This window comes from Carassius auratus, chromosome 35, assembly GCF_003368295.1.
Source record: "Carassius auratus strain Wakin chromosome 35, ASM336829v1, whole genome shotgun sequence".
NCBI lineage: Eukaryota > Metazoa > Chordata > Actinopteri > Cypriniformes > Cyprinidae > Carassius > Carassius auratus.
In genome coordinates this window covers 6246098-6270909 of record NC_039277.1, presented here as the reverse complement: position 1 = coordinate 6270909, position 24812 = coordinate 6246098, and the positions used below count along the sequence as shown (strand labels likewise).

Here is a 24812-nt window from a genome sequence, read left to right as displayed (position 1 = left end):
CAAGCAAGAGTATCATTAAAAGTCAGGTTTATTGATTTGTCTTTTAAAAAAAGTAAAAATCCCACACCTGTGTTTTATTAGTGGTTAAACCCCAAGCACTGATCACAGACACACCAATAGTGTGAACATTACACATGATCTTCTTATTCTTAGAGAATCAATGTAAAAATGATGTGACATTATACCAGATTTTTACATAATCATAGCATAGTAATATATGGAGCAAGCATTAAAAGCATCAGCTGAGCTTAAGTTAATACATCAATGACATTAAGGCACTCCAGCAACTCCATTTCAATTTTAGTTTATGGCAAACGTCAGCAGTGTAAATGAGGACAGTGTAACGTTAACTCCATCTAAGTAGCTAGTGGCATTGTGAAAAAAAAAAAAAGAAAGACATGAAATATAGACTGAAATTTCATATAAAAACATTGCAGGTATAAAAAGATGCTGTTTTATAACTGGTGTGTATATACTGCATGTGTGTTTTTGGCATGTGCTTTATCTGTGGTTCAGTCCCTCTTACAGAAGAACAGGAAGCACATTCAGTTGCTTTATCATGACATGCACAGCAAACCTCCCGAGTGTTTGTGGGACACTGGACGCTGTGTTAGAGTTCAGTGTCGTTGTATTTCTGGGCGCTGTAGTAGCCCCTGCGGGTTTGGTCTGCCAGCTGCCGGCGATACTCCTCTTCTTCATCATCATCATCATCATCGGCGCGGCGGTGAGAGCGGCTCTCTGAATACGGCGCTTTGGAGGAGCTCTGGGACTCAGAGTTTGAGCTGGAGATGAAGGGAATACAGCCATCACTGAACGCTTGTGTGTTGAAATGAGTTTTAGAGGAAAAAAAGCCCAGGAACAAACTTACCCAATGGGCTGAGGCCTGTTTTGGTTTGGTTTGGGCTTGAGGGGAACTGCATAAATATCTGGATGTTTCTGAGATATTTCCAGCTGTTAACCAAAATAATAATGCTTGTAAATTCAAAGAATTCAATTTTTGGAAACTATATTGGTCAGTAAAACATGAATTTAACATCTAGGTCATATTTCACCCCAAAAAAGAACAAAGTGTTAAAAGCACGAAGAAACACATCCACGTACATACATTTGTATAATTGTACTTTGGATATGTGACCCCAAATAAACCTATAGACAATTTCTTCAAATCAAGTACATATACACACACACACACACACACACACACACAAACAAACGCTTAACTCTCATGACAATAGTAAAAATAAAGTAAAATTATAATTGTTATAATAAATTGTATATTAAAATTGTAATAATAAATAAATATTTTATGTATACATATTTTCCTAGTGATTTTGGAGTGATTTTCTTATGAATTTCATTGATTTAAATTTTCTGGAAACAAATTTTTATTATTAAATGAATTTTATTCATTTTCTGTTATTTTAATTAATATATAATTTAAGCTCAAATCTTCCCGTTTAGGCATCTCTTTGTTCTAATTAAAATCAGCATAAACTACAATAAGGTGCTTAATCGTCATGACAATAATGAAAATAAATGTCAAATGTGTTTATTTATTAATTTCCTTCACTTAATGCAAATATATCACTATTTTCCTGCTGATTTTGTGGTGATGTAAAACACTTGTTGTATCTGTGAGGCTGCTGGTGTATAGTGTGTGTGAGACGGGACACAAACCCGTGCTTGCTCCGCCTCCTGCAGCTCCTGCATCCTCTTGGCCCGGGCCAGGTGGTCCATTTGCTCAAAGGCCTTCACCTTTCCCCGGAAGGTGCGGTTGGCGGGGTCATCTACAGGGTCAGAGGTCGTTTCTTCAGCTGAGCCCGTCCTCACTGTGAAGCTGGGCTTCTGAGCCACCGGCGGTGGAAGAGGTTTGTTACTGACAGGAGGGTCACTGCTGACTGTGCTGCTGGAGCGAGAGTCTGCAGGACGAGAAGCTGCCCGCACCTGCAGGAACACCAGCTGATCAACTCACTGTCTGTCATGGGCCAAAGAACGCCTCAGGGGAGGAGAGGAACTGACCTTTGGGGGCTCAGGAACAAATGATGGAGGCGGGCTGGGGTCCCGCTGCACCTCTCTGCTCGCAGGCTTCTTTGAACGCTCATGAGGAACAGGTATGGGTCTCTGCGGAAGTGGAAAAAGTGATAGATGTAGCATTAATTCATTTATATATAAAAACCTTAATACATCCTTATACAAGAGACAGGTTTTCAATTCCTAAATTAAAATATACTCTGATAAATGTCTTAAAAAAATAAAAATAAATAAACATTATGCAGGTTTTTGAAAAAAAAAAAATTAATCTAGCAATAATAATTAATATTACTATTATTATTTTTTATGTACACTAATGTTCAGTAGTTTCAAAAAGACTGCATTTTGTAAAAAAAAAAAAAAAAAAGACATTACAATTTAAAATAACTATTTTCTACTTTAATATATTTTTTTTTTATGTAATTCATTCCTTTATTTTTCCAGCATCATTACTCTAGTCTTCAGTGTCACATTATCCTTCAGAAATCAATCTAATATAGTTATTTTCTGCTTAAAAAATGTTTTGCTATTTAATATTTTTGTGGAAACTATGATAATTTTTCAGGATTTCTCGATGAATACAAAGTTAATAAGATCAGCACTTATTTGTAATAAAAATCCTGTGTAGAAATGTCTTTACCGTCACTTTCAATCAATTTAATATCTCTTTCCTGAATTAAAAAAAAAAAAAACTACTAACCCCAATAATTTTTAACAGTAGCTTAAAGTAATGTCATTATTAAAAAGAGAAAAGAAAAAGAACATCAATGAGGTTTAACCAACATATGCAGCAAGTCATTTTCATCATGAAACATAAAATTACATCACAAAATGAATCCTGTACAAAAAAATAAAAATAATAATAATTCCTGCTAGCCGTAAATTAACTATTTTTTTGCCTTAAGAGTGTTATGAAAGATTTTGTGTACATTCAAATGCATTTAAACCTCTTGACTTCTCCAGTTATTAATCACATGGCACATGCATTGAATGTTGTTAAACCATCTAGCAGTGTTAGACTGATGTTGAACATGAATGTGTGTTGAATATGCAGTTTCACAAGTGTCCTGTGGGGAGCAGCGTGCACAAACACTTTCCTCATCACTGATCCTCCCATTATGATCAGTGATAATGATACTGAAAACAGGATGACTGACCTTTACAGATATAATAAAATGGAAAGACTCGGAGCAAAATGTTTCCAGGAAACATTTGGGCAGGGCTTAAATGTCATTCCCGCCAGTGGTGAAAGGACACAGAGGAGTAGTAGTTTCCACAGCACACTAACCTCCTCGCTAACAGGCTCGGACGAGCGGCTGATGGCTGACATCGGCTGTGGCTCGTCCGTGGTCTCGTCAAGCTCGGTGTCGGTGTATGCGCCGCCCTCATCCTCGTAGTCGCTGGTCAGACGGCTGTCCATGCTCAGGTAGTCTGCGCTCATGGCCGACAGGTACGACATACAGTCATCGTGGAGATCCAGGTCGTCCTCAGACCCATCCAGCTGAAACATGTGCAATCATGTGTAATTTGACACGGAAATTAAGGCTGGCTAAGCATGAACATATATGATTAAATGAGTAAATCTTCTTTGCTTAAGGAAATAAAGCATCTGTATAAATGCTGACCTTGCTTTCACAGACCCAGACAGCTTTCTCTTGTTGTTCTCGTATGGCATCCTTGAGACTTCCATACCAGGCATCATGGGAAGAGTTCAGATCAATGGTAGCTGGACAAGGAAGTGCAATTTAGACATTTATAACTTCATTTTATTCTGAATATAATTTTTTTTCTTTTTATTTGTTATTTTTCTGCTAACTGTATTTTAATTCTGAGAGTAAACCTCTGTTGTGTAGCACGTTGTTGGCCAAAAACAATTAATTAAAAAAGATACATTTTTATTCAAGTACATTTTAAAATTATTATTGTTTTATGCATTTGCTTACCTACATTTTTGATAATAATAATAATAAAAAAAGTGTATTCATTCATAAATCCAGAAAACTTAAACACACAACCCAGAATTTCTCAAAAACTTAAAAATGGCAGCATTTTTGTAAAAGTGTCAATAAATTAAGTTGATTAATAAAGTTTAATTAAACCTTTAAAACACAATGATGACAAAAAAAAGGAAACGTGACACCCAATTTGGAAACAATTTAACTCATTTTACAATGCCCTAACTTTTCTTAAACTTTTAATAAAATGTTTTTAAATGGATTTATATGAATTAGACATAACATTTAATCAAACAATCAAAATCAAAATAAAACAAAAATGTAAAAAAAATTAAAAAGCAAAAAACAATCTGGAAAAATAAAACTGAAAACATAATAACAAAAAGAAAGAAGTAGGAACTTGGGAAATAATAGAATGGCTCTTATATGGTTGTAGTTTCTACATTATCTCATCAGACTGACCAGTGAACAGGTGGGAGCAGGTTTTGCGCAGTTTAACTGCTTGTTCGTAAAGCTTGCGTGAACTGCGGCTAGATCCGGGAGCCAGGCGGTTTCTCATGGTCTTCACCCCCTGCTTACTGTCTGGGTTGAGGAAAATGACGATGGGATACCACTGGGTGTAGTTCAGGGTGTCCACAGCCTTCGGGGTGACATCGAGCAGAGCGTGTAGATCCTAGGATCAAGAAAAGAATATCGTTCGATATTTCTGTATTTTTCTCATGTACACACCTTCAGAAGTTTGACTGTGGGCCGTTACCTGCTCGATGATCTGACGAATAGTATTGAGTCTCACGACACCAGACGACTTCTCTGAGCCCGCGTCTTTTGGTTCGGTCTCTGTCAGGGGAGAAACACAGGTCAAACGCCTCATCCACACACCTACACATCACTACAACGAGAGCTGAGAAAGGCTTACTCGCTACGATAAACTCATCTGGAAGATCATTGGCCAGTTTTTCATTGGCTGCATCTGAAATGGGGCCGAATATTACGACAGGTCTCCTGAACCCAGCTGGTGGGAGAGAGAGAAAAGACACTTAGTGTATAAACATGACAAGCTTCTCAACTAAAATGAGATTAAACAAAACAAACAAAAAACTTAATTATATATTTATAAATGTATTAAAAACAACACACTGATCAACACTAAATTAATAATAAAAAAAGAATAGGATCAAACATAAATACGTATGAGTCGCACTTTTTTTCATAGTTTGGCTGGTCCTGCGACTTATAGTCAGATGCGACTTATTTATCAAAATTAATTTGACATGAACCAAGAGAAATGAACCAAGAGAGATTAACCAAGAGAAAACATTACCGTCTCCAGCCGCGAGAGGGCGCTCTATGCTGCTCTGTGCTCCTGTAGTCTAGACTGAAAACATAGAGCGCCCTCTCGCGGCTGTAGACGGTAATGTTTTCTCTTGGTTCTAAATGAATGCAACTTATACTCAGGTGCGACTTATAGTCCGAAAAATACGGTATATATTTTCCTCAATTTAGTCCTGAAACATTCCAATGTGTTTTTAAAGAGAATCACCTTCCCGCAGCACCACTCTCTCGTAGGCTGGGAAGCGTGTGGTGACCGGGGTAGCGCTCAGATCCTCTCTGCTCTTGCGAAGGTCTTTTTTCTTGGCTGCTCTTTGACCTCTCAGCCTCCAGAAGTCTCCTCTGTCATTGGCAGCGCCTTTCTGTGCGTTCTGAACGTTTGCCATCTGCTCCGCTCTGATAGGATGCAAATAACACGATCACACAAACACCTAACAAATTATGAGCTTTTAACGTCAACATGTAATGGCAGACCAGGTGAGGTCACTTTTGATTTATGTTGACTTTAAGAGAACTTTTCCTCCTAGTAATACTACTGAATAAACAGTTATACCAAGTCGTGAAGTGAAGACATCTGCAGTGTGAGCCACTGTGTATTCAAGTCTCACCTGCTCTTGTTGGGTATGATGCCTTTCTCCAGGAGCTGATTGTCTTTGTCCATGCGGATGGCCAGCCAGTTACCCAGCTTTCCATCATACAGGGTGTCCACCACTTTAAAAACCTCTCCTCTGGAGAAGGTCAAGCTCTGAGGGAGCTCTTTCTCATATTCAAAGTGAGTTCTGATGAAGAAGTTATCACCTCGTCCCGAGGCCAGGATGTCTTTATAAACTAAAACAAATCAGAGTCATCAGACTAAAAATGTCATTTAAAATAATTACATATATTTTAAAATGTAATTTATTCCAGTGATGCGAAGCTGTATTTCAGGATCATTGCTCCAGTTATACTGACCCTGAGCTTTTGGACAGTTATGTACATTACTCTATTGTATATTACTCTATTGAGTGTTTTGAAGTACCATCAGGTTTGCTTTGAGACAGGATGGTCACATCCTCTCCTTTGGGAATCTCTAGTAAATACAGGACTGCGTCTTCCCGGATCATTCCTCTGAAATCCATATTATTCACCTGCAAGGATAGAAAAACACTTGAAATTACCACTTGACAATGTGGGAAAATGTATGATGGATTAAGGCACATAATATTAAAAGCAGAGCCAGTGCAGTTGCACCTTCACGATCTGGTCTCCGGTGCGGAGTCCCTCGATCTCTGCAGGACTGTCCTCCTGAACGCCTGCGATAAAAATGCCCACATCGTTTCCTCCAGCGAGACGCAGGCCAACACTATCGCCCTTCTGGAAGCGCACCATCACAGTGTTGGGGCTGTGGGAGAACCACAAAGTTGTCTAAATATAGGAATAATCAGGATCCAAGCACATGATCCTTTATAACAGGAAAGTCCGAGTCAATCCAGTACAAACCCGTATATCTCCTGCTCCTCCGGACTGGGCCGCAGGGGAACCTTTGGCAGAGGCTTGGCTTTCACTGGAACACTTTTCGGAGCAGCAGTTACCACAGGAGCTGTATACAAAACAACGCACATCATCGGTTTCTATTATTCTTCTGATTCTACATGGTGAAACTGACCACGGTTATGAGATCTAGGAGTATTGCATTACATAAGTCCCTTTCCAGAGGAAGTGTTGTACCTGGAGACAGGCTGCGAGGCTCTTCCTTCTCTACAGGTGGAGGCGGGAGCTCCACCGGCGCCGCTCTGAACGGAGTCGGCATCGCTCCCATTTTAGCCAGTCTGTTAGGAGGCTCATCTCTACCAACAGAAGAACCACAGTTCATTTGGAAAATCATTCCATCATGCTTCTGCTGCTTTCTAATCAGGCTTCTGATTCAGTTATATATCTGCCTGCTTTCCAGTTTTAGAAGCCGAATCAAACATAAATGTGCTTTTGTTTAATACGGTCACCAAAAATGAGTTCCTAATTGTTTTATGCTCCGATTAATAACTAAATTATTTAAATTTGAAAAGGATCACCCTCTGAAATGTTAATTTGGCTAATGTAAGTAGTTTTTGTTAGTAACTTATAGCATCTTAAAGGGTAGTTTAACTGTAGTTTAAATAGCATGTAAATTATTAATGTTTAACTTGGCAAGCTAGTCACTTAGTTATTAACTAGCTACTTGGTAACACTTTACAATAAGGTCCCATTAGTTAATGCATTAACTAACATTAAGTAACAATAAGCAACAAATTTCCTACAGCGTCAGCGTTTATTCATTTTTAGGTTACATTTTATTTTAAGGTATTTATATTACACATTTAAATACTGAGTAATATTAATTAACTCCAAGTACTCACTATATGGTTAGGATTAGGATTCAGGTTTGGCTTAGGGTTACTTGCATGTAATTATCTATAATTAGTTGTTATTATAATAGTAAGTAAATGGAACGCTGTTGAATGAACTGTTCAGGTCCATTAAATAATATCAACAAATACAACTTTTGAATTTATTAAAGTAATTAGGTAAGATAATAAATGTTTGGAAACAATAACTGGTGATGGCTGAAGTCTGAGGGTATCACCTGCTTTTGTCCTGCAGTCTCTCATTAGAGGAGTGTGAGGAGAGGTCAGAGTGATGACTGCGTCGGTCCTCTTGAGGAGAATAGGAGCGGTACGACTCAATATCGGAGATATCTGCAACACACAGCACATGACGTCATCACTAGAGCAAGACACATGCTTTGAGGGACCATTTATATCCGCAGTGCAAACGGAGCACGAAGGGTTAAACACCAGGGTCCCAAAGAATCAAATTCCTAAACCTGAGAAATATAACGCCAGCTACTAATTAAAACCAAATTTGTTTTCCATCATTCTTATATATTACGTTATTTAATCTAAAAACCAATACATATTTTCAGAAGAACATGAACCAACAACTTTGCAAAACATATGACAAGTCTCGAATACCTCACGACAGCATACATCATCACTTTACATGTGTCACGAGGTATTTATACATATACAAACAATATTCAAATCAAACAATAATATAAATTGTTTATTAAACATTTAAAATAAATTAAATCTATTGATGCAATAATCGTAAGTCCTTTTATATTTATATGACCGTGTTGGCAGCCAAATGGATACTGTGTACACAAATGTTTGTTCAATCAAACGCTCATTAAGCAGGGGAATGTCCCTCCCCGTACAGCAACAACAAACAGAAAATCATCATCACTTCTATATGTCCCGCCCCAACTTTCTGATTTAATAGGAAATGCAACAGCAGCTAATTATAAAGGTGTTTATAAAGCCATTTAAAGATGGCTGTAAATCAGTCAGAAATAATTAGTGTTTCTGATCCACTCACCATCTATTTCGGAGTCGCTGTCTGCCATGGGTGGGACTCGGATGAGCACCTGACTGCGATCCCTCTGCACCATCAGCTGCAGCTTCCCACGAGACTTCTCGATCAGCTTCCCTGCGTCGCTCAGAGACAGGTTCTCTGTGACCGTACCGTTAATCTGACACACCAAATTAAGTACCAATAAATAACATATAAACTACAACATATTTAAGAGAAAAAAATATATACATTTTAAAAACTTTAAAAAGTTTGGTCAGTAAGTTTAAAAAAAAAAAATTAAGGATCTGATGATATGTCAAAAAAACCTCTGCAGTTACATCACAGTGTGTGTGTGTGTGTGTGTGCACATGTCCATGTTTTTCTATCCCAGTGGGATCTTAAACCTGAATCCACACTGATTCATGGGACCTAAATTGAGGACCCCGTGGGGAATCAAGCTTATAAATCATACAGAATAAGTTTTTTTGAGAATATAAAAATGCAGAAAGTTTTCTGTGAGCGGTAGGTTTAGGTGTTGGGTTGGTGTTGTATAGTTGGATTTTATATTATATTTGCTTGTATTTTTACATTCTGTAAAATCTGTATGCACTGAGGGTCTGAGAGTAAGGCAACATATGATTTTTATACTATAAAAAACATTCTGCCGATGGAGAGTAAACCAGACTGTGTGTGTTTGTGTGCAGATACAACAGTATAATATACAATTGTTCAAAAGTGTGGGGTCAGTAAGATTATTATTTTTCTAAATAAATTAATACTTTTATTATTCAAGGATGCATTACATTTATCAAAAGTGACAGTAAGGACACTTAGAATTAGACTTTTTTTTTTTTCAAATAAATGCTGCTCCTTTTTAATCCTCAAAAACATACTTTCCAACTTTTCCAAGTTTTCAACTGAAAATAGCCATAAATGTTTCTTGAGCAGCAAATGTGAAGTATGTAGTAATGATGTGAAAATTCAGCTTTAATCACAGCAATAAATCAAATTTTTATATAAGTTCATATAGAAAACAGCTATTTTAAATTGTAATAACATTTCACAATATTACTGATTTACTGTATTTTTAATACAATAAATGCAGCCTTGCAGGTAAGCATTAAAAGGTTTTTTTTAACATTTAAACGTTGGTGAGAAAAAAAAAAAAAAGGGCTTTCAGTACAGAACACATTGCCAGAATGCAGAGGTACTGCTGAGGTTGACCGTGCACTGCAGTGTGGCTGCAGTTGTTCTGAGAGCTGCTGGGAATGGCTGCCATGCGATTGCTATACGGTTGTGGGTTGCTTTTAGAGCTTTGCTATGAAGCTGCTAAGGTTTTGTGCTATGCGGTTGCAAAGGTGTTCTGAGTGGTTATACACCTACTTTCAGAATGATGTCGCCTTCCTGTAGTTTGCCTTCTTTGGAGGCCAAGCCTGTGCTCGTCGTCTCTTTGATGAACAGCTGACTGCCAAGACGAAGGCCATATTCTGGATAGATATGAGAAAACATCATGTTAGTGGTTTGGTTGAAGGTAACAGATAAATGAAGGTGGTACATATCTACCGTCACTTGGGCGGCTCTTTAGAAGAGTAACATTGAGTGGCTTCTCCAAGGGTTCGAGTCGCTGTGGTGGCGGGGGTGAGGGCGAGTGATCCAGCCGGTCTCGACTGCTACTCCTCCTCATGGGTTCGTCCTGGCGCGGCTCGGACCTCCTGCGCTCGTAGTCACTGGCTAGATTCTCTCTGCTGTACACCCGAGCCGGTTCGGGCCTGTAGCGCGTCTCAGGACTGTGTGATCTGTCCAGTGCACGGTCGCTGCGGTACTGTCTGTCCGGACTCCGCTCTCTGTCCAGGTTGTGTTCGCTGCGATAGCGTCGGTCCGGGCTGTAGTTGCGGTCCAGCGTGCGATCGCTTCGGTAGCGGCGGTCCAGGCTGTGGTCAAGATCCAGGTTGTGGTCACTTCGGTAGCGGCGGTCGGGGCTGCGCTCGAGGTCCAGCGTTCGGCCGCGGCTGCCGTCTCGTCTGTACTGTCTGTCGGGGCTCACGCCGCGCTCCATGCTCCTCCCGCGGCTGCGCTCGTAGTCACGATCATGATCATCCATGTAGCCGCGGCCGCTGTAGACGCTGCGCTGGTCCAGCTCATAGTCGTCGTTGTAGTCGCCGCTGAAGACGCGGTCGTCTAGGGACGGGCCACGTTTGACCACGCTGACGGGAATTTTTCTTGGTCTCTTTACCGTCTGATGAAGGATGGGGACAAAATGAAATCACTCATTCATTAAACTCTGATTTCAACTGCCAGTGATTCACAAACATGATCTGTATTAAAGCTGAAATGAGTATTGTTAAAATGTTACACTCACGATTTTGGCTACTTTGCCACATTTGCGGAGAGTCTGCACTGCGAAGCCATATTGGACACAGTCCATGGGCACATTGTTGACCTGGATCACTCGGTCATTTTCACTGTACAATATCATGAAACACTGTTAGAAAATGTCTCTATATATGAGAAAATGACTTCAAATCCTTCCGACAGTTGAGGAATATCAGAAGTACCAGCATTAGTGCTGACACTAAAGTCTAGATTAAACTTCGAATAAAAATTTTTAATCTGTAATTTAATAATTGATAGTGTTGGCACATAACAAATGCAATGCAAATGCAACTCAAATTAAAATAAAACTTTTAGTATTTTTGAAATTTGGGTTTATTTGTCAATTACTTAGAACTTATTTCTTGCATTTCTTTTACTGACCGTTTAATGTGTGATATTTAAAAAAAATATTTTAAGGTTACATGCTAGTTTCATTAAAAACATTTTTTAAGCTTTTAATGTATAATATATATACTTTCATAAATAAAAAATATACATATTTATCTTTTCAAATAAACTGAGTGCATTGATAAGAATATTCACTTTTGGATTACAAATCTTTAAAAAAGGTTGGGATGTGTTTAATATTGTTTCATAGCTTACAATAGCAAGCCATCAGCAGGACCCCCTTGCAGCACATCGGAAACAACGATTGACGGTTCTCCATCTTCGTTTGGATTGTCCCGCCCTCCAGACACAGCAATGCCAAAGCCCTTCTTGGAGTCCTAAATAAAGGGTAAAAAATATTTTCCTGAATCCATGGTAGCCATTTATTCATTTACAACAATAAAACACTTCAAATTCATGCAGATGTACAGGCAGCAATCACTAATTAACGTGTAGACATCTAATGCTAGAGGTACAGAAATCACTCACTGCACTTTCAAGGAAAAAAAAATATAATATAAAAACACAAGAATGTAAACCAATAAGCAGGAACAGTGTCTCTGGACAGTGACTCACCCGCTGTAGGGTCACAGTGTACTGCTCCCACACCGTCTCCTCCATGACTGGGTTCTGAAACAGTATCAACAGGTTTATATGTAACACAGTGATGGACAGAGACAAGTTACAGCAGATATCAGTGATCTCCTGAGCCAAATCTGCAGCGTGGTGCTGCCTGCCACAGTGAAAAACTAGAGGAGTTTCATTTACATGAGCTCATCTGATTACTCAGGAGACAGACTGAACTGCAGATCTGAAACATGTCTATATATCAAACCAGAAAATAAACAAAAGAACGAACAGATCTACAGAATGAGCAATTTCATACAAAAAAAAAAAAACAAGCTGACATCATATGTGGACTGCTAAAAAAACACCTTAAACAATAAACAAATGTATGGCATTTAAAATAAAAAGCCTATGTTATTTGGAAGTAACGGTCATTGAGTTAAAGACTATAAACATGGCCTTCAGGATCAGTGTGAGAGCCACGTGACGTCCTGCTCCGTGCAGCGCCTCTTACCTCTTCATCCACCCACGTGTGCGCTGGGTGATTATGACTGGTGCTCTTTAATCTTCTCAGATAAATATGAATCCCAGTATTGCCCTAAATAATTCTCATCTCTCAACTGGCACAACCGATGCCTTTTAGCATTTCACGTATTAATGATTTCAATTTGTTGGTTTTCGTCACAGCGTTACTGCACTAGTTCAATCAAACTAAACACTGCGACACCTTGAAGACGATCATGCGCTCCTCATGCCATCATGACATGTAATACATGTAGTATCCAGGGGTGTCACGGATTTAAAAAGTGGTGAATGTCACTAATGAAAAGATTTAGTGTTTGAAGTTTCAATTCAATTCAAGAGATCTTCAGCATTTTTAGGTCAGTGGACTGAAAGTCAGACATGACCCTGGTCTAGAGGTAATGTTTTAGTTGGAAAGCACAGGAGTTCTGGCTCTATACTGACCTACTTCGTTTATTATAGTAATACTTCTTTTTTATCCTTTTTTTATGAAAAAATCAAAATTGCAATTGAGGAAAACTGAGAATGGACAACCACAACAACAAAACAAATATAACAAATTCCAGCACTGGATCACCACTTATTTTAGCACACATTAACAAAATGATCAAAAATGTAACATAATTCCACATTATTAGATACATCTTTGCTGTGAACTATATCAAAAAGTGGTGGGGATAACTTCATGGGACAAAGTCATGGGAAAAAGTTGTTGCCACCATAAACTTTCAATATAAATATAGCAATATCACACTGAGCAATTGTTAAACTTGGAAAGCAATTTTGTAAATCAACACAGAAGCTTAAGTGTTTAATCACTCTCATCACTGATTCAAAAAAATGAAATAACAAAAATGAAACATGAAATAACATCTACCGAGAAAACCAACTGTATCACCAGCTACTTTCTTCATCATGGTGTCAAACTTTCAACTTTTGCTAAACCTTGAACTCTACTCGTTTGAATTTCTACATCAAATTATAAAATGCATCAGTGCATGAAATGTAATAAAAATGTGTATTGTAATATCTCACACTGACAATACAAATTCAACAAATCAATTAGGAATAGGAAATGTAATAACTTTAATAATGACTAACATTTAACTTTTTTCTTATGACATCTGACTCACTTCCAAGTTGACAAAATCCAACGCTACAGTAAATATCCTTCCATATACATCTGTTTTAGGATTGTTTTTTACAATAATTATGAATTTTACCACTATATGCAAAATATACTACACTGCCACAACGTACTACATTGTTTAGTAAAGAATCCCTAAAGAGTTTTCTACCCATACTTACACTCCTGCCAATCACTACACCCTTCTGTCTAATCAACCTACAGTATACGCTGACAGCGGATGGAAAGCCATTCAACAAAAACTTCACACTTCACCCAAACTGAAGCTGAACAACGAAAGAGCAGAGTCGTGCTTACGATGCCCTGGAGGATGCGAATGGCCTTGATGGTGTGCGCCCATTTCCTGTGCAGCGAGAGGACCGTCTTCATGTTGTCACCTGTCCCGTGAACACAGAGTCTCTGGGCCAGAGCACATCACCTCTGGGCACAATGCATCTGTCTGCCTTTGACGTAAGACTGATGCCGCTGGCCTACATTCTGTGCAAATCCCACTGTCCACAGCGACCCACGCCAGCCACGACGAGAAAAGAGAAAACAAAACGGGGCAGGCGAGACAGTCTCCTGCTGAGCTATTAATTTAAAATTTCATTTCAATTCATCAGATGATACGGCTCTATCTAGGTTGACATTAAAAGCTCTTCGCGGCTTACGGATGTCAAGTAGCACCTTCAGAATACCGATGCTTTTGGATTGGGATTTCTTTCTGCAACATGAGCTTTTGAATGTGCAAGAAGGACTGGCAGTTAAGCAGTGATTTCATCTCTTTTTAATTATAATCCTGGATTATTAGATTTGAAGCACCCAAGCGCCTTTATTTTCTAACAGCATAGAATTGAATGCCATAACACAGGTGCTGTATATTGGTAAATTGTGCAGTACTAAACAGCATAATGATTCTTTGATCTATAAAGGCTTTCTAACTCAAATCTTATCTAAGACAGGATTAACTTGTGATATATGAGCTGCCCTCGATTCTCTTTACTGAGATGACCAACAGATTACTGGCGGATGATGCCAGAGAACTGGTTTCTCACTGTAACTGAGCTTGAAGCATTGCATTTTGTTGTAATGGATGAACTGGAGTGGGAAAAAGAAGCATGCATTTGTGTTCCTGCATGGTTTTGCTTATGATGATTTTTTTATGGTTACACAATTAAGAATGAGTGTGTTTTGACTTGGTACTATAAACTACTTTTCAAAAGCTCGGGGCCTGCAGGATGTATACAATTATCTTATGCCCACTGAGGCTGCATTTATTGGATAAAAATAAATACAATAATATATTGTAAAATGTAATTTATTCCTGTGATCAAAGCTGTATTTTTAGCATCATTCCTCCAGTCTTCAGCATCACATGATCTTTCAGAAATCATTATAATATGATTTACTGCTCAAGAAACATTTCTTATTATTAATGTTGGAAACATTTGTGCAGTTCATATTTTTGTGAAAACCATGCATTTAACTAATCTCTTTATTGTCACCTTCAACTAATTTAATGAATCCTTGTTGAACAAAAAAACCCAAACTTTTGAATGGTAGTGTACTCAATGAGACAATCCAATCCAAGTCAATCTTCACTTCTCTTTAAGGATAATGTATATAAAACTTGAACTTTGAAAGCACAAAATAAATGTAAAAAGCAAACAAATAAAACATGGTGTTGACAGAATCATACAGGCAGTATTTTACTGTGTGACAAGAACCGAAAACAACAGAAGAAAAAAATCTTCAATTTCCATACATAATCTAACTACTCCAGGGGGAAATCTTCTGGTTTTTATGGACACTGTAGCCATCAGAGAACATACTGAACTGTGTGCGGTCTGCTGTTAGACAAAACAGGCACAATGTGTGCAGACAGAAGTCCCTCTGCATTATAGATAAGCAGCTTTAGCTGTCTGTGTGCCTCAAAGAGACTGAAACCACTCAACGAACGCTTTCAATCCAAGTCCCATCATTTATGTTTTGAATAAAACTTCTAAAATGTCTAATTTCAGATGATGCATTGCATATGAGACTTTAAGTGTATGACGAACAATGTACAAAACACAGGTTTGGCTAAAGGAGTGTAAATATGGGGGATAAGAAAAAACAAGCTTGTCTGAGCTACTGTCTAAGGCGTAAAATCAGAAAGACTAATTTACAAGAAAATTATCTACAGTTAATTTCAGATATAGTAACAGCTATAATAACTCCATGTTATGAAGCGTTGTGGGTTGTGACAGTTTATGATATTGGACTTTTGCCCTCTGCTGGAGACACTTGCCTTTAAATAACTGATTATAAACCATATTAAACAATTAATAAAACAGACATCAGCTGTCCTGTTCTCACAGAAGCTAATGTTCTCTAAAGCTGTTAGTGCAAAACATATAATAAAATATTAATTAAAATCGTCCTCCAGTATATACTTAATTTATGAAAAACAGCGGTAGAGCTTATCTAAATTTAATGTTATACAAGTAATTAATGAAAATATTTGATAGCATCTTTTATTCCTTAAATGTCCCCAACGAAGAAAATCCGTTTTACGTACGTTTTAAACGTAACGTGTTATATTCACGTTAGAATATTAATATCCGTATGGCAGGTGTTCGTAAATGTAAGGTAACTTAATGCTATACAGTAACATAAACAATTGTGCACCTCAGAAAAAAGTGTTTAAGTTAAAATGAGTAGTTAAGTTAGTTGACATAAGCGAATAAGCAAACAGTTAACGTTACTCACAAAAGTCCTGAACATTTCTAACTCAGAAAGAGCCGCCTCTCCACAACAACGGGCATCTCGCCAAATGCACTAAGGCTAACCTTAAAAATAAACTCTTTAACCTGAAATAAATAGTTTAATGTGTTATGGCGAGTAAATAAAATGTATAGCTAATAACTCCAAAACCTGGGAAGAAGCAACAACACAAGCGCCGAAACATTTAAACTGTCGTACTGTGAAATCCGACAGTACTAATTAATCAGTGGGGGGCGTTAATAATAACCAGTGTATTTTAACCTCTACTGAATGTGCAGCGAATACCTCTTTCTTCACATTACATTGACTTTAACTTGCCCTATACGTGTATACGTGCTATAATGTGATATGAGAATTATACAACAAGCAATGCTGCATTTCTTTTATAGCTTACCCTATGAGGTACAATGGACGGTTCCAAAATACCGGCGAAGGCTTAGCTCATGAATATTCATTAGGACGCGGTGGCATTGCTTAGCAACCTTACTGAAGCTTCCAGACACGTAACGTACGTAATTAATATTCATAAGTCAATTCTTTCCCGCTCTAGGATGGGAACATCTCTCCAATGGAGAGAGACTGGTACATTTAAAAGACTCCAGGAAATCTGAATGTTTATATTTCATATTAGTAACATTTTTATTTTTCAAAGCTATGGGCTCCTATCATTAGCATTCAAGAGTCAATAATATAACTTTTCTACAAATACAAGAAACACAAAACAAACACTGTTAAGGTCTATTTTATGTGACGGTGGACAAGTCTGAGAAATCATGTCAAAAATAACAAATTAATCTCAAATTAAGGAAGAACTTCTCCATTTTAAACTTCCTCATAAAAACATACGGATGTCAGTTCCTCGTCATAATTGCTGAGGCTCACTTTATATTTTGGAATAATAAATAAGATTAAAAATAATATAAGATACAAAATTAAAAGATAAATAAATAGTATGTATATATACAGTATAAATAATAAAAAAATACAAACAAACACACACACACACACACACACACACATACATATATTTATAATTTAATTTAATTAAACTTGCAAAACATATAATAGCATATTTTAGTTTGGTGCATTACATCTATATTTCAACCCCAACTTATTGTTTGGAAACAAAATACATGTCAACATGGAAAAATCTTTAGCAATAATGTCAATGTTTTCATGTGAAACTCTGTAGAGTGCAGTACCTGTAAAAGGGCCGGGTAGCTGGGAACAGAGAGGCGTCGCAGACACAAATACTGAACTTCGTGGGTCAAAGAAAACCTTTTGGAGCGGCTGGATCGGAATAACTCGATCTGGTTGGACTGGTCACTGTAAAAAGACATGTTTAGTTAATAACACTGATCACACACTTTTATAAGTCAACAACAAAAATATGTTAGTCTTTGAAAATCTGTTTACTGTATCTGTAGCTGAGTAAAACTGAGCACGACCCATTGTTTCTCACACAGCCCGAGTCCTAATCACATAAACACTTGTCAGTTCGTACAGAACTCGTTGATCTGGTAATAGCTAAAACAAACAAATAAATGTTTTTGTGTATGCAGTTAAATAAAATCTCCAACCCTGCAATTACAGCTGATCATGCAGCTGTTGTTGTAGCTCAGCCTGACAAGAAAATAGCAGCCTAGCTTAAACAAAAGGGCTTTTAGTACATAAAGAGGCTGTATTATAATTCACAAAGCATGTCAAAAGTATTGCAAATGAGAGCACCTGCTCTGAAATGAAGCACACTTGATCTCCCTAGCAAGAAACTTGTGTTCACGAACCCTCGAGCAGATAAGGAGCCAGCAGGAGTAACAGACTAACTACTGTTTCAGTCATGAGAGTCCTCAGCTTCAAGAAACTGGAACAGCGAATTAAGAAATGTTCGAAAGAAAACTGCATTCCTGAATGACACTTCCTGATTAAACTCACCACTGATGTCCGAGTCGACCGTAGCTTTGCTTTGATAGTCTTGAGCCTATAATGTAAGAGGGCCACACAAATGCACTCACCTAAAAAATGTACAAAAGCTGTCAATGGGGAATACTAATATGCACATATCAGGTACTAGTTTGTAAACACTTGGTGATTTAATCACTAATATATTCCTGTTTAATCCACAGGGGCCCTTTTGAAAGGCACACACTGTGCAGCCTTTAATTTTATTGGAACAACTTTTATTACTTGTTTTTCTTTCTGAGAGCCCAGGTCAAAAGCTCCAGCCTCTATGACTGCGTCTGAAACACTCTCAGAGTAGGCATTTGTTTAAAGGACCCACTTCTCAACTGTTCAGAAAAGTATGTTCTGTATAGTATGAATAATTCTGATGTACTACATCCACCATGTTTTTGTTGTCATGTGACCTATAGGTATACAGGTCTTGTGTAAATCCTTTCCAGTGGCTTCATGGGATAGTAAAATGTCCATCTGATGCACACTTCAGAATTTTTCCAGGGTCATGTCAAACATGGAGCAACAATTATAGTACAGAATGAGCAACAATAACACATCCGATCATTAGCCTTAACAACACACCAAACCAGCTACGTCTGTCATGAACATCATCATATATTCATTTCCCAGTTTTGCTCCCTAGTATCATCTACACAACTCACCCCGAGGGTCTCCACAGCCTCCGGCCGGGGGGCAGCAGCTCGCGCTTGTTGAGAGGCACGATCCCGATGGCTGCTTGCATGATGGTGATGAATTTCTTGTACTTCATTTTAACCAACTATAACATCACCGACAAAGCTAAGTGTAATCTCATTTTCCTATTAGACCCATCATTGCACGCACACTATCTGCATTACTGAATCGGTCCTGCTCATAGATGCCCATTTCGTTCTCCTCGTAGGACGAGAGAGAGAGAGAGAGAGAAAGAGAGACAGAGAGAGAGAGAGAGAGAGAGAGAGAGAGAGAGAGAAAGAGAGAGAGAGAGAGAGAGAGAAAACGAAGACCACGCTGGCAGAGCATCACTCTTACGTAATTCTGGAGATCTCAAACATCAGTCTTATGAAAATGCTGTGAGGGGGGATAATTGTTGTACCAAGTCGTGACAGATCATGGATGCGCTCTGGTCTGTTTCTCTGTAATCCCCCCTTCGTCACTGGTTTAGCCTGCACCCATTATCACCAATCTGCCATCACCAGTACATGCACACATATGTGCAAGATTTGTCCATTAACAAACACAGCACGCTAGAGATAATTTTCACCGTGTTACTTTGGTGTAGGGATGGAGTAACAGGGCATCCAGGACTTTTCCTCCACCCAATATGTGATGACATTGTCATCCAGTGGTTTGTGCAGTGGATTATAGGCAGGAGGAGATTGTACTGCCAAGGGTCAGGGGGCTCTGAAATCCCCTCCAAATCACATAAAGCCCCGCAAATGAAACATTCACATGCATGTTCTGTCTGTGGGACATCTTTTGACAGGTCACGTTTCCAAAGAACAGCTCTGGTAAGGTCTGCTCAACTGTTAAAACTAGTAAGAATTATCAGTTAAGACTTCAGAAAAGAAACAGAGAGCAGAGTGTGGTGTGGTGTGATGACTAGCAGCAAAACACCTGAGCTGCCATAACACCACACAGATGTGAGTGAGGGGGAAACACTGTATAAAGACACTAACTTGTAAATCGCCAAAAATCTAAGGTGATATAATTTCATCTAAAAATAGAGATATTAATAGTTACTGCAATATAACTAACATTTTTTTAATACTGGAAACAACTTTCAGGGTTTTGATGATATTCAGTATCAACTTAAATGGCCTTAAAAAAAACTCATTTTTCATTTAGAAAAAAAAAAGAACATTATTTAAACCAACAAAGCCACTGCGAATTAGATTCTAGAGGTTTAATCTAAAACATTATTATAAATATTATTAACATTTAATAGATTTTTTTTTTTTTTTAAAGAAATTAATAAAAAAAGAATCTGTTTGCAAGTTATAAATCACAGAAAAGCAAAGGAGTTGCAGAACTAATGACTTCAATATATGTAATAGCCAAATAATAAGCATATTAAAATCATTTCAATATTCAGAATGCTACAGAATGTAATACTGGCATGAAAACTTAAATACAATGGAAATGTTCTCTCTCTATCTCTCACATATTAAATATCTCAAATACAGTAGGATAATATTTGGGCAGTATTTTTTAAAGGAACTGAGCTTGTCCGTGTAGAATTAAAAAAATGCAGTAAAAATATAAAGCAATCATATACTGACTATTGATCAATATACAGTATGGATGCAGACCACAGTTAACCATTTAAAAGAAGTGTTGGCTCCAACATCTGACAGCTTTGTCATGGATTTTGTCATGGAACCACACAAATGTAGCGTTAGTTTGAAAATATGTCTTTATACTATATTGGCCATTCTGCACACATCTGCATCACCTACTGAAAAATTATATTGATTGTCACCTACAATGACAGTTAGGTGTGATCATAAACCAAACTGCCACATTTTGCAAACGCTATCTGAAGTATTTTTTGGTAAACGACTGCAAAGTATAATAGCAACCTACTTGAGTAAACAAACATGAGTCTAAGCAGCTACCAATAACAACACAAAGAAATCACATGCTATGAATGGTAGTAACCACTTCACACTTCAGCAGTTTAAAAGACACATTACAGCCGCATTTAACAACACTGGTCAAACATACTTTCATGTGCACCTTTCATCAGCAATCCACACAATAATAAAAAAAAACATCCTGTCTTTGTTTACTCCCCTCCTGTTGTTCTGTGAAACATGAAAGACGACATTAAAAAATCCTTTTAAGCCATACAATGGAAGTTAACAGTCACCAATATTATTTGATCACCGGCATTCTAAAAAAAACTTACATATTTGGAAGAATGTTGGTAACCAAAATAATATGGGTAGATGTTGACTAAATAATATTCTTCAAAATATAAATAACATTCTTTTATGTTCCACAGAAGAAATAAAGTCATGCTGAATTGGAACAACATTGAGGGTGTGTAAAGGACGGCCTAACTTACATTTTTGATTGAACTTTTCTAAATAAGAGTCATTGTGCAGCACTGGATTCACACCAGCGTTTAATACTAAGATCAAGGATTTGTATGAAACAAGATATAAGCAAGTCTACTATATCATGCATTAGCAAGAACCATTAATAATAACAACTGAGAAATGCACCTGTAGTCATATTCTGCTGATACTGTACTTCCCATCTGTTGACCTACATGGACAAATGAACTTTGTCCTCTACTCTGACAAAAAATAAATATCTGTAAAATCTGCTCAGGCATGTCAGACTCTGTCCAAACACATTGTGAAATATGCCTGAACAACATAAAACAGCACCAGTATCAGAAGTTTTATACAAAAAAGTTATACGAAAAGCAGACAACATATATTCAAAACCAGTCACATCCTGAATAGTTAATATTTTTTTTATATTATTTTAAAAGATACCAAAATGTTGCAGTATTAGTATACCACTATGATATAATAAGACTCTTTAAAAACTTTTGAAAGGCTTTTCAGAATAGACTAAACACTAATCTGATGATTTTTTCAGCATAAAGTTCAGAAAATCCCTAAAGTCAGCTCTAGCGGATTAAGAACTCAGATGCATTGAGAAAGCAGACGCAACAAAAGCGAGTCACTATTTACAGTGGTTCACTATTTTCAGTCCACTGCTTCTGCTGTGCTCATATGAAATGCATGCAAACAACATTATGGTTTAAACCTTGTATACATTTCTGACATGTCTTCATGTTGTGTATGTTTGTGTAATTGGACTACTGTCCAAGTCTTTTAATGCCTTTACGCAAGTGCTGCATGGCAGTGTAAGCCGAGGTCTTTCCCGTGTGTTTGGCTCATGCTGAATCACGTCTTCATTATGCAATGACATGTACCACTGTTCTCTGATGGATGTATATTCAATCATCATTTCAATCACACCTCAGACAGCGTCACTGGGTAAACATATGTATAACCCTGTAATAATAACTCATGATATAAAGCGGTTTATTTCAAACTGTTGTGGCTTTGATCAAATCTCACTTTAATTACACTATCAACTGTATCTTGACTTTAAGATTTTAAGGATCCTGTCAAGTTAAAAATAGAGTCCAAATCAAAATAAAATGACTTTTGATGCATGAAAATGACTAAGGTTAGTGGTGTTATTATGGGTTTATTTTCTCAAGCAGCAGCACAAAAAGGGTAACACTGACATCACCTGTCCCTTTCTAACCACTGCTGTCCTCATGTGAGTAACTCTGAGTCACTGTCCAAAACTATGAGTCCATCACATTCCACACCTGGACATGGTGAATCACAGTAAGACACACAATAATGTTTCATGCACTACCAAATACTATTTCATTACGGGTCAGAGTTTGGAAAAATTGAGAATTTATACTTTTTTTTTTTTTTTGTCACCACAGCTGCATTTATTCAATTAGAAATACAGAAAAAAAAAATTATATATATTCTATGCTGATTTTGTGCTTCATTTTTATCAGTTACTACTGCTATTCTTATTATTAATTAATAATAATAGTCCTTATATGTTGAGAACAGTTTGACCTACTTTTGGAAAAACTATGTAACTTCCTACCTTCCTAAATTGTACACACTTATTTTTATGTAAACCGCTTTCATTTTTTTCTGAGGATTCTTTCATAAATGGTAATTCTTTGAAATAATCATTTATAATGCTATAAATCTTAATTACCACCAAAATGTCAGGAAAACGGTTGTATATTACAGTTCACACAAAAATATTAAAGGGGCAAAAATTGAAATAAGATATAAGAAGAAAAAAGATTATTGATCATCATATCAGAATGATTTCTGGAGGATCACGAAGATTCAGCTTTACATTACAGTAATAAAACTGCATTTTTAAAATATATCAAAACAATTAAAGTTGTAATAATAATAATTCAAAGTATTACACCTTTTACTAGACTTTTAATCAATTAAATACATGAACATAAGACACTTCATTCAAAAACTTGTTAAAGAAATCGTTGTGTATATTCACAATTAGATCTTAAAAAGTTTTTTCAGATTTTTTTTGTCTTCAAAATTGAGTGGTGATTTTGAAATGGTTCTTTCGCTATGATATCACTTCCTGTTTTATGTTTAGCCCCCCCAACCCCCCTACATGTGGTTTAGATTTGGCAGAAAATGCCACATTTTCAAATATAGGCAGTTTATTATAATTACTAGGTTATTATTATTATTTAGAAAATATTCAAGATTATGCGAAACTACTACTGCTAGAAGATTTTCTTTCGAATTCAACTTTATTAGACTTTTTCTTATTTTCTAAACTGTTTACAATTGAAAAATTCAATCGATTAATCCTAAAATAGATTTGTTTACCAAGACTAAGTGTAAAATAAACTTCGTTGCACCTCTCAGTGTCGCAGCGTATTGAGAGGAAACTGCGCGTGAAGTTTCGTGAGAGACACGCTGGACAGGGAACACAATATCATCATGACATGAAACACTAGGCCCAAAACACGCGGACAAAACTGCTCAAGAGAAGACGAAACCAATACAAGTCTGAACCAAAGTTTATATTAAAAGCGCCAGTTTTATGTTCAACTGACAGTACTTTAGCTTTAGCCGCCTCCTTCCCTAAACAATAGACAACCGAAACCAGTCAACAGGGAAACAACACAGACACCAAACCTCGAGTCCAGAGGGAGAGCACGTACCTTTACAGGAGCCAGTACTGAAGAGCCAGACTCTCGGAGACACGCGGGGTCTTTATGAGAATAAACACTTTAAGACAAACACTCAACAGCTCGATTCTGTGTACAATCCCAGACTTCCTGAACCTTCCAGGTATGGGCGTATCCATGAACGCGCAGGTGAGTCCGAGCAGCGCATTCCCAAGTCACGTGACCGCGCCGATTCCTACCTGCGCGCGAGCAGCTGATTGAATCATATCACATTAGTCTCCATTATGGATCATATGTCATCTTTAAAGTCTGATGATTTAAAAGTATTGTGTCGACTCGTGGCTAGATGCTTTGAAATAGTGTGTTATCATAAGTATCAGAATAATAATAATTATTATTATTAATCGTATTAATCGTATTTATTATGATTTTCACGCTACATTGTGACGTGACAATTGTGAATAATTCAGAAGTGATTTGAAACAAACAAAAACTGCTAAAGAGGTAATTTTCATAGGTGTGTAGTTAAAACCACTCAAATATATTGTTTATGGTGACATTTAGCAGTAAAATGTCCCTGTCTTTATATTTAAATGTTTTTTAACCATATAAACTTATTTTAAAATTAGTTTTCTCATGAATTGTTTTGCTTGAATCAACATTTCTATTCTAATGCACATATAATATATATATATAT

At 37.2% G+C, this 24812-nt stretch overlaps 1 protein-coding gene across 4 annotated transcripts; it reads right to left on the bottom strand.

Moving 5' to 3' along the window:
- Window positions 1-10: 10 nt before the first annotated feature.
- LOC113054174 (tight junction protein ZO-2-like) lies at window positions 11-24322 on the bottom strand. 4 transcript variants are annotated; one of them, XM_026219520.1, is made up of 24 exons: window positions 24149-24322; window positions 17628-17751; window positions 12021-12074; window positions 11661-11782; window positions 11044-11146; window positions 10248-10920; window positions 10068-10171; window positions 8709-8862; window positions 7915-8026; window positions 7023-7141; window positions 6795-6894; window positions 6546-6696; window positions 6334-6442; window positions 5924-6143; window positions 5527-5711; window positions 4903-4998; window positions 4744-4823; window positions 4449-4659; window positions 3657-3757; window positions 3320-3532; window positions 2020-2121; window positions 1678-1944; window positions 869-951; window positions 11-782 (listed from the first exon to the last, which is right to left on the bottom strand). In XM_026219520.1, exons 3-24 carry the CDS (start codon window positions 12063-12065, stop codon window positions 611-613), a joined length of 3522 nt encoding a protein of 1173 aa, XP_026075305.1. In that variant the 5' UTR covers window positions 12066-12074; window positions 17628-17751; window positions 24149-24322; the 3' UTR covers window positions 11-610. The 4 variants fall into 4 exon arrangements, with proteins under 4 accessions (XP_026075305.1, XP_026075302.1, XP_026075304.1 ...); XM_026219517.1 differs by lacking the exon at window positions 24149-24322 and adding an exon at window positions 19041-19188; XM_026219519.1 differs by lacking the exons at window positions 17628-17751; window positions 24149-24322 and adding an exon at window positions 16411-16571.
- Window positions 24323-24812: the final 490 nt, after the last annotated feature.